This window comes from Astyanax mexicanus, chromosome 21 (genome assembly GCF_023375975.1).
Source record: "Astyanax mexicanus isolate ESR-SI-001 chromosome 21, AstMex3_surface, whole genome shotgun sequence".
In the NCBI taxonomy this organism is placed as follows: domain Eukaryota; kingdom Metazoa; phylum Chordata; class Actinopteri; order Characiformes; family Acestrorhamphidae; genus Astyanax; species Astyanax mexicanus.
This window is the reverse complement of record NC_064428.1, coordinates 8,284,702-8,301,644: the sequence shown is the minus strand read 5'-3', so window position 1 is coordinate 8,301,644 and position 16,943 is coordinate 8,284,702. Positions and strand designations below refer to the sequence as shown.

The window sequence follows — 16,943 nt, the reverse complement described above, 5'->3', positions numbered from 1 at the left end:
GCATTACCGGCTAATAATGTCACTGATAAAACGCCTCTCAGCCAATCACATTTCAAGGTTGAAACTAACTGTGGTATAATAGAAAATCACTGCTCACCGCTAGAGGGAGCCAGCGAGAGAGTCCTCAATCAATGTAGGTGAATGGAACTGAACAGCTAAAAACTCAAATTTAATATAGTTTAACTACTTTTCCAGTATATTCCTTTAATTTTAGAAAGTAGAATAAAGTATTTTACTAAAAAAATCAAATAAATCTTCTCCGTATAATTCAGTTTTTCTACAGTAAACAGGTTTTATGCAGTAGAGTCGCTGCATTACTAATACTGTGATCTGATTGGTTGGTGAGCTGATTCTGGAGTGACAGTCAGAGCTCGTTTTAAAGGTTTATAACTTAAAGGTTTATAAAAGTTTAAAAGCTTAAAAAATTATATTAATCTGTAGTTCTGAAATATTTAATATGGTTATTTGTTGAAGAAAAAAAACAGTTTAAAAATGATCAAATATTAATAAATTATGATTTATACCCATTCATTTAGGTCTGGAGCGCCCTCTGGTGGTGTAATAAACCCGTAAGACTTTCTGAAGTGGGCATTCTCTTCTCTATACATTCTCTGTACATTATCTGCATCTGGGGGCTGAAACCTCAGAGTGCTTTGTGTATCTAGTAAACAGATTTTAAAACTGTTTCAGTGCTTTAAAAACATGATATTTAATGTTAGAATAAAATAACTGATAAAACTAAATTGTTCGCTGTTTCCCTAATAGAAAAGAACATTGAATAAATATTATTTTTGATTGCATTATATTGTTTAAGGTTCATGATGGAAAAACAAACTTAAAATAAAATTTAATTAAACATTCCCTAATAGGCATCATCGGTTAATGTTAGTCTGATAATGAATTAATGTTTATTTAAAGGTTTTGAACAGTTTGGACTCTAAATCTACTCTCACATCTGTGCTTCACACAAAAATTAATATTAATAATTTATTATTTAAATGTAACTTTCAACTCTGCAAGACCACAGTACAGAATATAAGAATAAAATACAAACTGTATATACAGATTTAATGTAAGTGAGGTTTAATATAATGCATATATATATATATATATATATATATATATATATATATATATATATATATATATATATATATATATATATAAAACCATAAACAAAATAAATTGATTCTTATGTCGGTAATTAACTTTGTTTCAATGCATTTCCGATGGAAAAATTAGCGTTAATTTAATTTCTTTTTGCTATCTGAGGCATGTTTGTAAAGCCTTATTGCTGAGGTTTATATACGGTTTAAACACAATAATGGCTGAATAATTTAAAGTACTATATTATACCACATTAAACAGAAATATATTTTAAATAAACATAGAAGGCACGCTGAAAAAATACAGTTGTAATTTTTATTACATTCACACTGTTGCTGTTTTTTCACTTTTTCATGGTATTATATATGTTAATATTTACAAAATCGCTCGACGAGAGAAAGTATAGAGAGGAGAATGCCCACTTCAGAATATCTTCTGAAATTCTGAAACTGAAATATGCAGTTACGATTTATTTGATTTTTAGAAAAAGACTTTTTTCTACTTTCTATAACTAAAGGAATATCCTGAAGTAGTAGTTAGACTATATTGATTTACATTTTTTAGCTGTCTAGCTCCATTCACCTCCATTCATTGAGGACTCTCTCGCGGGCTCCCTCTTGCGGTGAGCAATGATTTTCTGATATAACGGGGGAAACAAAGTGAGCAGTCTCTCCATAAATCAGCTTTTGAATAAAAATAAATAAATAAAAAATATTATATATCATTCATACATACATACATACATACATACACTGTAGGAGTTTTTAAAAATGCCTATTTGTTTCCATATTTAATTTTCTACATCGTGGATTCATATTAAACTTATATGGACTTACATAGTAACATAGTAAATAGTAAAAAGTGCCTGTCCTCCACCAAAATACCAAAAGAACACAGGAAGAGGTTCTGTTCAGGTTTATAAGAACAGTCATATCACCCAGAGTATCGTCAGGGGAGTAGCAGTTAATTCTGGGACCTGTACACTCTCAATGTCAATGGGCCACATCCATGCCAGTACACGAGAAACGTGAGCAAAAAAACAAATCAGGTTTTTATAGGCCCCCCTCCTTCTTGGGCACTGGGTAGTCAGGTCCACTTTTCCCCAACCACCACACCCATGAGTATCATCATCACAAAAATACCATGAAACATTGTGATATTATTTTAGGAGCTCAAATCCAAGCCTTACATCACCTAACAGTATGCAGGCGAGCACAGGGTACTTGTGGGAATATAGTGTATATTGGAAAAGAGCACAATGAGGCATTCTGCACAATTAAGACACGGCACACCAGTAATCCGTATGTACATTCAAAACTTTATTTATGGAATACAGTGTATAAAGCATAGTTTTCCCAGTCAAAGCAAAATGTTTCTTACACTTACACAGAGAGGAAGAAAAGAAAAAAAGTCACAGAGAAAGAAACTAAAGGAAATCTGAATTCTCTGTATCTACAGTGCAGTCTGCCCACGCCTCCCAACTCTTCAGAAAACCCAAACATCCACTGCAATTAACTACAATCAACCCAGAATATCTCAATCACCAACCACTCCCAGACAGACTGCTGTACAGGAAACCTTTCAAAAAGCAGATGATACAGAAAAAATATCCCCAAAATTAAGATGTAGACGAGAACTTTCTACTGTACAACATTCCCCAATTGTTTTAAAGACACTCACCACAGCAGTGCAGACGTGTTATTTTAATGCATGCTAGATGGGTAGTGTAGTGTTCGTCACATTCATTAGAAGAGCTGAGAGAGTGAGACACGTTTCAGAGTGAGGCGTACTTCCAGTACTTCCAGAGCTTACAGTGCACTGTCCTCTCCACGACTCATTAAATCAGATTAAAATCAGAAACAGAAATCACACAGCTGAGGTCCTGATCCTGGATTCAGAAAGCTGAGCTCCTCCCTGATGTTAAAAAGAAACGCCACACTTTTTTAATGTAAATCAGATGCAGGAAAAAGTTAACTTGGGCTGTTTACACCTGGAATTAACATGCATTTTGAATCTGAATCTACTTTGAATGGATTGCGTTTCTCTTTATAACAGTCCTGACTGAGGAGAACATTTTAGAACATTTAGAGAAATGGTGGGGGTTCTACAATGACTATGAGCTTGTCCTCAAACACTGGCAAAAGGGTTTGCAAAATTGTTAATAGAATTGTTGCAATTCATAATATACTACAATTTTTGTTGTTGTAATTATTATTATTATTTTTTTTACTTAAAGCTCCACTAGGTAGGATTGAGATTTTGTACTCGTGGGCTCCCTCTACAGTTGTAGAGTGTAATAAATGTTTCAGGCGGATTTTAGTTTATCTTTCTCGTTTTCTGGCTTTCACAGACATATTCGGTCTCTTTCCAGCTTCTGCCAGAGTGTCTGTATGTTAGTTTGAAAGAATGAACCAGTAGTCCTTGTAGAACTGTAAGAACTAAAGGTCGGAAAGCAGGTCGCAGTTCTCGCGTCTAGTTTGAGCTCAGAGGAGCTCCGGCACAGACACGAGAGCACCGCTATTCCTCCTATTACACCTCAATGCAGCGCTGCAGTGAGTTTCAAGCTGTAATTTTACTTCTTTGAAAAGTTAAAAAATCAAGGAAATCTTACCTAGTGCTGCTTTAATGTAATAATGCAAGCTACAGTGCACATATCCCGGCATTCTCTCAGCACTGGTGTATTTATCTCCTTCACGGACGTGTACGACGGTCTTTACATCTGCACACCTCAAAACCTTTAACAATCTGACCCTGGAAAATGTCTCATTTCTGTCCTCTGCTATTAAAAGAACTCAAAAAGTTTTAGGACAAGTTGTCTGTTTCACCTTCAGACCTGCATTCTGTTACCCTGGCTGTCCTGCCAGATCTGTTCCAGTATTCCCCAGCTCTGTGCAGCTTGTACGATATACCAGAGGAAAGCTACAATCTGGCAACCCTGCCTAGATCCAGTAACAAAGCCACATGATAAAAAATCCTCAATAACGGGCCAAAGCAACCGCGAGTCGCAATAAAACAAAAGATGAGGCGACACAAAGGAGTGTGTGTAGACTGTGCACGGCTGATAAGGACAGGAAAGGTGTTGGGCTCTCCATTCGCTCTTTCTATCTCTCGCTCTTTCTATCTCTCTCATTTCCTGCTCCTCCTTCCCACCGCCCTTTTTTAAATTCGCTCCAGCACAATCCCGCCCTCCGGCACGCACCTGTTCTGACAGCAGGAGAGACGAGGAATCAGAGTGAAAGAGAAGAAATGAGAGAAGAAACAAGAAAACCAGAGCAGAGGATTTAACCCAAACCTCTAGAGAGAGAGAGTTTGAGGAAGAGAGGATTTTTTTTCTTTTCCTTTTCTAGATTTTTTTTTAGTTTTTTTTACACATTAGCAACATGGGACCATACAAAAACACAAAGCTGACTGGAGAAAACAACATGTACATACAACAGTACATACAGTGAATAACCCCACCCTCCCAACCTCCCAACCTCCCACCCCCCAGACCCTGAAAACCCCCCATTACAAAACACATACAACCACATGACATGTGAATCCAAATGGGAATCGTAAATTAAATAAAGAGCAGGTCGGCAGAGCGAGGAAATAAATCTCAGAAATGCATAGGAAATAAAAAAAAATCTAATAGAATAAAACAGAAAAGACGTAATATACACAGACAGATTTATCCAGCCCCCAGTAGCTGGAGGAACTTAGCAAAGTTTAAAAAATTATAATAAAAATCTCAAATAAAAGAAAATCCATCCAAACAAAATCACTGACCTCTTCAACCAATCGTGAGAATGCAATACCAAAACAGAAAGCCAATTCAACTATGCCTATTCTTCATTTATTAGTTTTCACAAGAAGATGCTAAATGTTAAAAACCCTGCTGAAAATAAGTGTGTTCACATGCACTTCATAATCAATAATCTGATCAAAGTGTTTACAGCAGTCCGGCAATAAACAGATTTGCAGGAGAGATCGCAACCAGCCAATCATCTCGCAGAATCAGGCGCAAAACCTGAACCATATGCAGACACAAAAATCCAAGATCCTATACTCTGTTTTAGAGTTTACATGCACCGATAAATCCAATTACTGAGCAAAAATCCAGCTCTCTTTATCAGATTTATTAATCAGATTTTTTAGATCCTACTCCAATCTAAGAAATCAGAGTATGCTGTTTAACTGAATAATCACAGTAACTGCAATCCGAACTGTAATCTAATTATGAACTGATTTTTGAGTGCATGTGAACGCCCCTAATTACGCGGTTATCTCTACGTGATTAAAGACCCATCCAGACAGCAGAAGAGAGATTTCTTTTCTTCATGTATTTTTCGTCATGCACTAAATAGATACAGCTAGCTCTTTTTTTTTTCTTTTTGCAGTATGGCGACACATTAGATGCAACTAAAAAGAGTATTTTAGTCATTTAGTCAGTTTTCTTTCTCTCCTTTTTACAAATATTTTTCATTTTTCTTGGAAAAAAAAGAAGAAATAAAAAAAAAACAAAAAACCCAAACACTCTTAAAATAAAGCGCTCGTTCAAGAGATACATAAGTGTCATCACTGTAATCGTTATTGTCATCGTGATTTCATCCTTTACAACCTGGCGTAATCAAACACAGCACAGCTGTCATCAAAGCGAATGAGCGATGCGAAAGAAGACGGGGTAGGTGGGTGAGGAAAGGGGGGGATGAAGGGAGAAAAAAGGGAAAAGTAGTGTTTTAAAGTCTTTAACAGCCTCCCATTATATCCCAGTGTGGATCGGATGAAGCAGTGTGGGAATGGGAACGGGAATGGACAGCGTGGGAACATTATGTCCTTAAACACGGACCATGGATCAGCTAAACCTACCCACTACCCAAGCTCTACTCTTGATGAAAAGTCACCACAACACCTGACCCTGAATCAGTGCCTAAGGGCACTTCCTCTTCATGCAGGAAAACAACATGGGTCCATTTGGGTCATCAACTGACCGTCCAGCCAATTAAAAATGCAGTTTATTATTTTTTTTGAGCAGAAAATGGCCAATTGTGAATAAGCGTGCTAGACAATGGGGACTACGTGGAGCGAGTCCTTCCCTACACTGTCCAGAGTGGGGTAAGGAGGAGGAGGAGGAGGAGGAGGAAGGGGAGTGGGGGGTTGGGTTGGGGGTGAGGGGGCTGCAGCTTTAGCAAACCAGAGCCTTAGTTCTGCATCTGCTCAAAGAATTTATAAGTGGGATTCTCGTAGCCATTCTGCTGCATCTTGGAAAGGTGGCGCTCCTCTGGAGTGATGGCAGCATCCACCTGCAGTAGGAAGGAGAAGAAAAGAAGAAAGGAGGAGGTCATTTGGGTGATTAATGAGTAATTAATTAGACCACAATAATGTTTTAGCACTATAAAATCCTTCATTTTTCCTAAAAATAGTCAGTGCATCTTATGTATAAATTCTACCAGTCAGGTATTAAGGAGCAGTAAAACCACTCCAATGTGCAGCATTATACAGGAGTTTCAGTGAGATTTAGCTGCTAACTGCGCTAAGCGCTAGCTCTTTCTCCATTCAGAGGTGACTATTATCAGCCTGTAGTCTACCGCTAACCCCGGCTAGCACTGCTGGAGCAGTATTAGCATTACCCGCTAACTGCGCTACAAGCAAGCTCTTTCTTCGTTTCGAAAAAAAAAAAAGTATTATTGGCCTGTAAACTGCTGCTAACCCCGGCTAGCACTGCTGGAGCAGCATTAGCTTTAGCCACTAACCGCAGCTATTGCTAGCGGTTAGCTGCCAATGATAATATTGCTGCACCCAGCCTTATAGTGGAAATCTGGAAATATTAGCTTACTGTAAATAAATGAAAGTACTTTGCTCACCCAAATAAACAGTTTTCAGAATAAAATTCTGAAAGAATCTAAAATATATATTTTTTTGTAAGAATTACAGTTTTGTTTACTTAACTAAGCCTTACTTTACAGGTGAAATTAGAAGGAAGGCATGGTGACACCCCTGTTCCTTACTAGTGTCGCTTAATGCGCCTTATAATGAAAGTAGACCAGAAAATAGACGTTCATCGATAGTGCGCCATATAGTGCAAAAAATATGGTAGACAATTTTGAGTACTTTGTTAGAAAGTGCATGCACAAGGACTGGCTTTCCCCATTAAGCTTCAGGGCAAATCTGCTGTGTTGGTACCCCAAACAGATGCTGAGACTAGAACAATTCTGGATAACAGAATTATGCTGTTTCACTCTAGTTCCATTCACTGTATGTGTGTAAATTTGTATTAGCAAAAAGCAGCAAAATTAGCATCCATCGGCAGCTTGCCCAGAATCACCACTGGCTTGGCATCACTTCTATAGAGTTAACACAGTCCTGCCAACCTTGAAAGAATTTTATGAGTACAAATCATCTATGCTGAGACGTTGTAGAGTAGTGTTTGTTCCTGATATCATACAAATACTATAATAATTTACTGTTCCTAGTCAATTTTAACTTTCAGAATAGCATGACAAACTGACTTTTTTGAAATTATGAGCTGTCTCTGATATTTGATTGGTCTTCCAGACATGTGAGTTAACCTCCCCCCAGGCTGAGATCACTGGTTCTATTACTGCTTATAGTTTGAACACAACATAATACAACCTTAAATTGTATTTAAGGTTATACATTTCTGACATAAAAGTGCCATTACAGGCCCAGTACAGACTACTGACACCTCTGAAGATGGGTCTGTGGACCACTAGATGGTGCCAGAATCCATGTAATAGAGAGGGAAATCTCAAGCTTTTCCAACTCAGGGTGTCTACTTATTTATATTTTGAAGCTGTTTGTCTGCATAAGGCAAGCACTCAGCAACAAGGCAAGCAAACTAATCGCCTGGGGACCCCAGACAATGACTGGTTATGAATTGAATGCAATTGAAAACAGTAAATTCTGTGACAGTCCATGTAGGAAAGTACAATGACAATGTTACTGAAATCCCCCTTAAGGGAGCCCCTCCTACTTGTTGCTTACAATAGCCAGGCAGGTTTGTGATTCCTGCAGCCAGTAAAATATGAAACTTCAGCAATATGAAGCAGAGGTATCCATCCGTTTTGTTTGGAGCCCCCAAATGCTTTAAAACGGACTGCACAGACTACACTTCCCAACAATGCATCACGCATTTGCTGTGGCATTGTTTCAATAAGCTTCTGCAACGTCACAATATTTATTTCAATCCAGTGTTGCTGGATTAATTTTTCACCAAGATCTTGTAGCAGCATTCATGATGGTAGAGTCTGACCACTGCTCAAAGCATCTCTTCTCCATCCAGCACATCCCAAAGATTCTCAATGAGGTTAAGATCTGGACTCTGTGGTGAACTCTCTCTCAATCCATGTGTGAAAATGATAAATGATGATCTCATGCTCCCTGAACCCTGAACTCTTTCACAATTCCAGCCCCATGAATCCTGACATTGTTATCTTGGAATATCTCTGTGTCATCAGGAAAGAAAAAATCCATGATGGAATAACCTGGTCTATATTCAGTATATTCAGGTAGTCAGCTGACCTCATTCTTTCAGCACATACTGTTGCTGAACCTAAACCTGCAGACCAACTGCAGCATCAACCCCACATCATTTACTTACTTACATCCAGGTGGAGACTTTTTTTTTTGGCCAGGCAGTGTAATTTTTTTATTTTATTTCTAATTTTAGTTCTAATCCCATTTTCTCCCCAATTTACATGGCCAATTACCCAACCAACTCATTAGGACTCCCCCTATCACTAGTAATGCCCCAACACACCAGGAGGGTGGAGACTAACACATGCTTCCTCCGATACATGTGAAGTCAGCCACTGCTCGTTTTCGAGCTGCTGCTGATGCAGCATCACAGCGCGCTCGGAGGAAAGCGCAGCGACTCGGTTCTGATACATCAGCTCACAGACGCCCTGTGCTGCGGGCATCACCCTTTAGTGATGTGGGGAGAGAGTGCCATCTACCCCCGGAGGGAGCAGGGCCAATTTTGCTCCCTCTGAGTGCCGGCAGCTTGATGGCAAAGCTGCATGAGCGGGGGTTCGAACCTGCGACCTCCCGCTCATAGTGCCAGCGCTTTAGACCGCTGGAAAGGCAGTGTATTTTACAATTCTTTTTTCAATTTTGTGTTTCAATAATGTTTTTATAATGGTTATAGTAAGCTGTTGATTTTTTTTCTTACACTGAAAGCACAGTGCTGTATATCTTGTGCTCAAACACTTTGTTTTTAGTGGAATCCACAATTTTTTCATGTAAATCTCAGCAGATGTGCAGTCATATAGTTTAAAGTTCTAATGAATTCAGCTTCTGCATGCTGTGATTCGGGCAGTCCCAGCATGGCCAATCACACAGCAGTTAACCAGCTTTCTCCAAATAGCCAGGATAGACACACACACAGAGACAGAGGCTCCCTTGAAAAAGCACCTCCCACCACTTTTGCGCCCAATCAGCACATATCTGATTGGCACATACCTGCAAATAGTATTGAACGTGCATCAAATGCAGATACTGGCCATCTACTGATTACTACCTCTCACTAAGGATGGTCTGTGGATCAGTAGATGGTGGTTTACAGCTTCCGTTGGGGGTTCATGGCCCTCAGGATGAGAAACCATATAAAGATAAAGATTTTTGGAAGAATTATGGATATCTGTATAATGGGACGATCATGATGGGATGCCAGAATTCCCCTATACCACGCCCTTACAGACTGACTGAAAAGTAGGAATTGTAGAAACATATTTAACAAGCAGATTCATACACACACACACCCACACCCACACACACTGACCTCGATCACCCCGTGCTGGATGGATGTGTACTGCTTCTTTCGCAGCATCACCAGGGTGATGACAATAACGGTTGCTATGACGACTCCACCAACCATCAGGCCAATAATAGCACCCTTGTTGGAGCTGACGTCTTCGGCGAAGAACACCTGGTACAGAGAGAGAGAGAAATGAAGAAAATACTGTAAGAAGAAAAGAAAAAGAAAGACACAACTCCACTGATAGAGAGAAGAACGCTCGAGAGGAGCCACGGCAGCTGCTGTCTCAGTGGGCCTGCGTTGTCATGCCAACCTGACCTTGTAACGTGGTGGCAAGGACAAGGCTGCACCAGTCTCCTGGCACCACTTTAGATTCGAGCGTGGCAGAGTGGAGGACTGGAGCCCAGAAACCATTACTCTCAAGAGGGAGGGAGGGAGGGAGGGAGTGTGATAGAGATGCAGAGAGAGAGAGAGAGCATAAAAAAATATCCATGTGTGAGAATGTGTGTGCGCACGTCTGTGTGTACGCGTGAGAGGTTATAGACTATACAGTCTATTACCCTTTTCGGACAGGATTAGTTTTACCAAGAGAAGTGGGGTAAACTATTTTTACTGGACATCCTGTCACTTTACTCTCATGCAAAAGCATCATGTTAGTTATTTATTCCCTCCTTGTTATTTTTTCTGTAAATTATTCCATAAAAATAACCTCAGCTTATATTAAATCACGTCCAAGTGAACATTAATGAATGTAAAGAGATGTTTAGTTTGAATGTTAAAGGCAAAGATACCTCAGGTCACTCAAGTCAGTTGTAAAGCTGGCAACACTCACATACAGAAGCACTTCTCAGAGGCGTGGCACTTCTGCAGCTATAGACAAGTGATTGTGTATCACCTACATCTGTAATATCAACATGTAGCTCCTAATTTTCAAACTAACATTCTTATCATCATTATAAGTGGGTTTCATATGAATGCCTATTTCCACTACTTGGAAAAAAGTAAGGGTCCTGTACTAAGTCCTAATTTTAAGATGCTAAGTCATGCATATGAGATTGTAAGTCATAATTATGAAATGGCAAGTCATAATTACGAGGTGGTAAGCAGTGATGGTATAGTTACTTTGAAAAAGTAATCCGATTACTGATTACTGATTACTCCTTTAAAAAGTAACTTAGTTACTTTATGGATTACTTGATTTTAAAAGTAACTAAGTTACTTTACAAGTTACTTTATTAGTTACTTTCAGCAGCTGCAGACCCCACCTCCCGCCGCCTTAACATAAAAATTATAACCAGTTTTGCCAATACTCCCTTTATTGGAAAATGCATTTTTAACAGCAACAATGTATCTCTATTAAGTTGAACTATTTCCTAAAAAAATATATATATTTTTTAATAAAAAAAAAAAAATTAACTTATTAAATTAACATATTAAAAAAAATAAAATAAAATATGGTCTTTCTTGATTTTACTAAACATAAATACTTGATTTTATAAAAAATATATAAAATAAAGAAAGTCTTTCTTGACCTGACATATTTAACACTGTAAAACTGAACATTGAACTTGTTGTTCTCTGCAGGGCAGCAAAGAGTGGTTTTATAAAACAGAACCGTGTATATGGTCTAGACCAGGGATCACATATTTGCAGACTGCGGTCCGGGTCCGGACCCAGACGGACCCATACCGGACCCAACTACTCAGAAGGATTTAAATCTGACACAGTGTTCATTTAAAGCACCGGAACTTTTCTTGTCTTTACGGTATTGTGCGCTCTGCGCCACAGTGAACTTCCAATCACGTGTGGTGTAAAATCTTTAAACGCTCTCCTCTGCCAATCAAATTTGTGGCAGACCGCTGGCCAGTGAATTGGGACGCGGCCGCAAAAAAACGCCTTTATAAAGAGATAGGGAGCCCGAGAAATGGCGAAAAACGAAAACGGGCGGAAACTAAAGACACGCCGAGCGCGCGAGAGAGAGACAGGGGAGAAAGCGAGACGCGTGTGATTGGGGAAGAGCAGAGCGGGAATGGGTAAGGGAGCAGTGTGTGTGTGTGTGTGTATGTGTGTGGAGGAGATGAGGTGGAGAGAGAGAGAGAGAGAGAGAGTAACGCACAGTGACTTAAATAAGTAACTTTAATCTGATTACTGGATTGGAAATAGTAACGCGTTAGATTACTCGTTACTGAAAAAAAGGGTCAGATTAGAGTAACGCGTTACTAAGTAACGCGTTACTGACATCACTGGTGGTAAGTCATAATTTCGAGATGCTAAGTCACAAGTATGAGATACTAAATCAAGTCAAAACAAGAGGCTTTTATCGTCATTACATCTGAATACAGGTACACAGTGTAACGAATTTACATTTCTCCAGAACAATGGTGCAAAATGGAACAATACAACAGACGAACAAAGTGCAAAAGTGTAACGATAGGTGCAACATAGGACTATAACACTATAATTAATACAACAGACAAGACAGTCTAAAAGACAGGACAGTGCAGTACCGATACAGTACAATAAATCTTGGAGTATCTCATAATTAAGACTTAGTATCTCATAATAATGACTAAGTATCTCAAAATTATGAGACAAATTGCCAAAATGGGCTTTCATAGATTTAAGACTGGTTATTATCCTGTCTTTTCGGAGCCGATGCATTGCAAAGTGTAAATCGAGTAGCTACTCCCATCTCAGTCAGATAAAACTAATCCTACCCGATTAGTCTCAACCAAGATTAGTGTGTTTGTTTCATTGTATACTGTATATTAATCTGGTTAGTTTTGGTTTCCTGTTGCAGTTTAGTGACTGAGGTCACTAAAGAACTTTACTACATCCTGTCATCATGTGCATCTACATGAGCTGAGTATCACTACTTAGGAGTGACTGAATCGTACAAAGGTTAATCTACAGTTACAGTAGATACAGCCATTCTTTTTATTCTTCTATTGTTCATTAGATGATAATAGGATTCAACCAAAACATGATTTATAGTTCATTCACCTCTTTTGGTCAGAATAAATTTTGATCATTTAATCCAGATTTTTTAAACCTGGTATTTTGGTTTAGAAAGAACTAAAAAAAATCCACAATTTGGGACTAAACAAGGTCTAGAGCTTCAGTCTAGGGGCAAGCTCTAGGGCTTGGAGTTTTTAAAGTAATGGTTGAGTCTTTGCATGCATGAAACATACCAGCTTCTGGTGGTGCACTTCATATCCAGCACTGTGTCTCTCCTCCGCCTCCATCCTCAGCTCAGGAACGTCCTCTGGCTTCAGCCCAGACACTGCACCCACAGAAAGAGGGAGAAAAAGGGGGTGGGGTTTAGGATATTAAGCTGTACTGCAGTTAATGTGGCCCAAATTAATCCTCTCTTTAGTTTAAACAGCGAAGTATAGACTACATAATTTCATTCCAATTTAAGCTACTACAGGGCTAGTTTCACACAGCAGGAAAAAGTTGCCCAAACAGATTTATTTTTCATAATAAATGTTACACAGATTTATTATCTGTGTATCAAAGTAAACAGCAAAAACATACTGAATCTGACATTATTAATACCGATTTGAGTTACTTTCATAAGTGGTATTGGAAGCAGATTTAGATCCAATTCATGACAACGTGACATAGTCTAAACAGCCAGATCATTGTTCAAACATGTTTATAAAGGAATGGCCGAACACAACCACAGGATGGTGCTTTTGTAACATTAAAGAAAAACAAAAGACTTAAAGAACAAAAGTTTTAAGAAGAAATGGATGCAAACAAAAAAAGTGGGCATGGTCAAATAATGTGTCCTTTTTACAGCAAGCTTGAATGCATGCCCTGAAATAAGCCCTGGGATTCTGGAGAAGATGAAACTGAAACTTCAAGTGAAGCGCTAATCTTTTGAGCATTAACATTACATTTAATAGCATGAACTGCTCAGACAAATGTCAGATAAATGTCACATTTAAAAAAGTAGTTTAAACAGCTTAAAATAAGTTGTATAAATAATTAACTTTCACACGCTGTTTAAATGCAACCTCAGAGATCCTAAAATTAGACGCAAAGCAGAAATTATCCAGTTATTACAGCTACACTTTGTCTTTCAGTCTGGAGGAAGAGCGAGCCAGACGAAGCTTAAACAAACACCTCTTCACAATCAGATTCACTTCAAGGAAAAATATATATAGAAGCAAAGAGGGGCAGAGGTGCTTCACACAGACAAAGCCACCTGATCTGATGAAGCTTTGCTATGCTTTGCTATGCTAAACCTGTTCTTTTATATGACAGAAAAACACTAAGGTAAGAAACAGAGTATTTTGGGCTGTATTAAGGTGGTGTTTATTCTGCAAGTTAAGCAGTAGTTTTGTGCTACTGATTTCTGATGCTGCGAGAAAAAATTCAGGTGAAAAGGATAGGTGTGCTGTGTCTTATTATACATCCTGGCCAGTTCAGTAGAACAATCAGTTTAGAGCAGGGGTTCTCAACCTTTTCTATCTTACAGCCAACCTGTTTACAACTTAAAAGCGTCAAGGCCCCCTAATAATAATAATAATAATAAAAATTATAATAATAATAATAATAATAATAACAATAATGATAATAATAATAATAATAATAACAAAATATCTAAAAAAAAAAAAGCGTCTCTCTCTATTTAAATGAATAGGATGCGCTGGACTGGTGGACGGGGAGAGGATGCGTCTTTCTTGCGCGCGCGCCACACTAACACTAAAATTTAATTTCAAGTCAAGTAAAATTAATTTAAGTCGTAAGCACCACATACAAGTGGTAAGCACAAGAGTGTAAGTGGTGATATTAACACACAATAAGCACCTGATTCTGAAGTGGTGAGCACCAGAAACTGCTCATCAAGGACTAAGCTTTAGCTAAACTTTTTAGTCATGTTTGGATTTTACTGCTGTCTGAATGAGAGAGTTTTAAAACTAAAGGAGGTGTGAAAAGCTTAATGTAACTTAATTATGTCTAAGCTCACCTGGGCGAGTGGGCAGTCCTCTGTCAGGAATGGGCCGAGCATCAACAGGTTCAACTGCAAGGAGAAAAAGAGAAAGAAAGAAAAAATATACAACATTATTAATGCAGATCATACATAAACATCCTTTTCATAACAGCTAATGCGAGAACATGTATTTTTTCAGTGGATAAAAAAAATGGGTTGGATTAATCAAAACATTCTGCGACTAATCCTGATTAACTCCACTTCATTTCTTCTTATGATGTAATAGTTTAAAATTATTTACATGTATATTTACATGTAAATAAAACAATGAATGTTAGATTTGCAAAATGTTATATTATTTAATAGTGGTTTCAAAATACATTTAAATGCTGGTATTTTTCTGTGCCAGCAGAAGAGTGATTTAGTCCATGGTTCCACATATACAATACAATAAATATCTACTTGTCAGTAGTGATGTTGCTACATAAAACTGCTATTACATCACCAGGCTCTGTTAAAAAGTAGCAGTGAAGTCACTCTGCTTAGGAGTTTCAGTTTAGTAGTTTGAGCAGTATTAGCATTAGCCGCTAACCGTGCAAAGCGCTAGCTCTATGGGCATTCAGAGGTGAGTATCATTGGTCTGTGGCCTGCTGTTAATCCTGGCTAGCACTGCTGGAGCAACATTAGCATTAGCCACTAACTGAGCTAAGCACTATTTATTTTGGTCATTGATAGTGCACCTTATAATATAGTGCACCTTATAGTGCGAAAAATATGGTAGTAAATGTAATTAATTTGTGCTAAAAAGTCAATCTATAAATCAAATGCATTAACAATGATAGCACTATTATGTAGTGATGATACACTCTTTACCAGGGGTCACTAATAGGCGGACCGCGGTCCACCTATAAACTACTGATAAACTACTGAGAAGGATTTAATTCTGACAGACAGTGTTCATCTAAAGTGGCGGCACGTTTATTGTCTTTATGGTTTACGTGCTTTCCAGCGCAGTAAACTCACAGACCAATCACGTGTGCTTTGAGAACACTAAACGCTCTCCTCTGCCAATCAGATCTGTGCAGATGCGAGAGGGCGGAGCCACACAGGAGAAGCAGGCGGTGAGAAGTCGGTATATAAAGCGAGAAAAGTTAATACAGATGGTGCGCACCAGAAAAAGAAATTAAAATACTACCATTATAAAACATAGGAGTACTAGTGTTACCGAGATATATATAAATATATAAATAAATATTAATATTAATAGTAATATTAATAAATATTCCACTTTACTCCACCTGATCAAAACTCCTCAATAAGAAAAAAAAAAAACTTCCTCGCTCACAGGCGCACTCTCTCTACTCCCAAAACAACCCTACCTCAAAACTACGGCAGCCCCCAGGGGACAAAAAGCATTGGCAACTCCCCCAATCAGATTTTCCCACAACATAATAAAGTCTGATACAGTAAAAATTAAATTATTCCGCCATTAAAGTGATTATACAGTATATAAACCTCAGCAATAAGGGCTTAAAGACATGCCCCAGATACCAAAAAGAAATTGAAGTAACGTTAACTTCGTTAACCATCGGTAATGCATTGAAACAATGTTGATCTATAAATCAGTATCTGAACAAATCAGAATTGATTTATTCAGGCAGTTTGTTTGTATTCTATTCTCATAGTCTGTACTGTGGCCTTGCAGTTTAGAAATAAATAATAATTATTAATATGAATTATGATTAATTATTATTTGTGGGAAGCATCTTTCAACTAAAAGTGTTAATGTGAGAGTAGATAATCCAATATAGTATTATAATAATAGATAATATTATATATAGTAGATAATCTAATATAGTACAAACCTTTTCAAAACCTTTAAATGTAAGTTGATTCATTATCAGGCTAACACTAACCGATGATGCCTATTAGGAATGTTAAATAAATGATGTTTTAAGTTTGTTTTTCATCAACCTCAAACGATGTAATGCAACCAAAAAAATAACCTTTATTCAATGTTCTTTTCTATCAGTCGCACAACAAACTATTTAGTTTTATCCGTTTTTTGTAACATTAAAGATCATGTTTTTAACGTTTTAAAATCTGTCCACTAGATACACAAAGCACTCTGAGGTTTCA

General features: G+C 37.9%; 1 protein-coding gene across 1 annotated transcript; it reads right to left on the bottom strand.

Moving 5' to 3' along the window:
- Nucleotides 1–4,501: 4,501 nt before the first annotated feature.
- On the bottom strand, nt 4,502–14,967 carry LOC111189814 (amyloid-beta A4 protein-like). Its single transcript, XM_049469809.1, has 4 exons — nt 14,841–14,967; nt 13,054–13,145; nt 9,887–10,033; nt 4,502–6,389 (listed from the first exon to the last, which is right to left on the bottom strand). The coding sequence occupies exons 1-4, from the start codon at nt 14,950–14,952 to the stop codon at nt 6,288–6,290; spliced, it is 453 nt and encodes a 150-aa protein (XP_049325766.1). The 5' UTR covers nt 14,953–14,967; the 3' UTR covers nt 4,502–6,287.
- Nucleotides 14,968–16,943: the final 1,976 nt, after the last annotated feature.

What these genes read in the sequence shown, in the direction of transcription:
- LOC111189814 (XM_049469809.1), bottom strand. Translation starts at nt 14,952, where the DNA reads ATGATCTGCATTAATAATGTTGTATATTTTTTCTTTCTTTCTCTTTTT. An exon ending in AGGACTGCCCACTCGCCCAG is followed by an intron (nt 13,146 to 14,840) that starts GTGAGCTTAGAC and finishes CTGTGGGTGCAG; the next exon opens with TGTCTGGGCTGAAGCCAGAG. An exon ending in AAGTGCACCACCAGAAGCTG is followed by an intron (nt 10,034 to 13,053) that starts GTATGTTTCATG and finishes TCTCTGTACCAG; the next exon opens with GTGTTCTTCGCCGAAGACGT.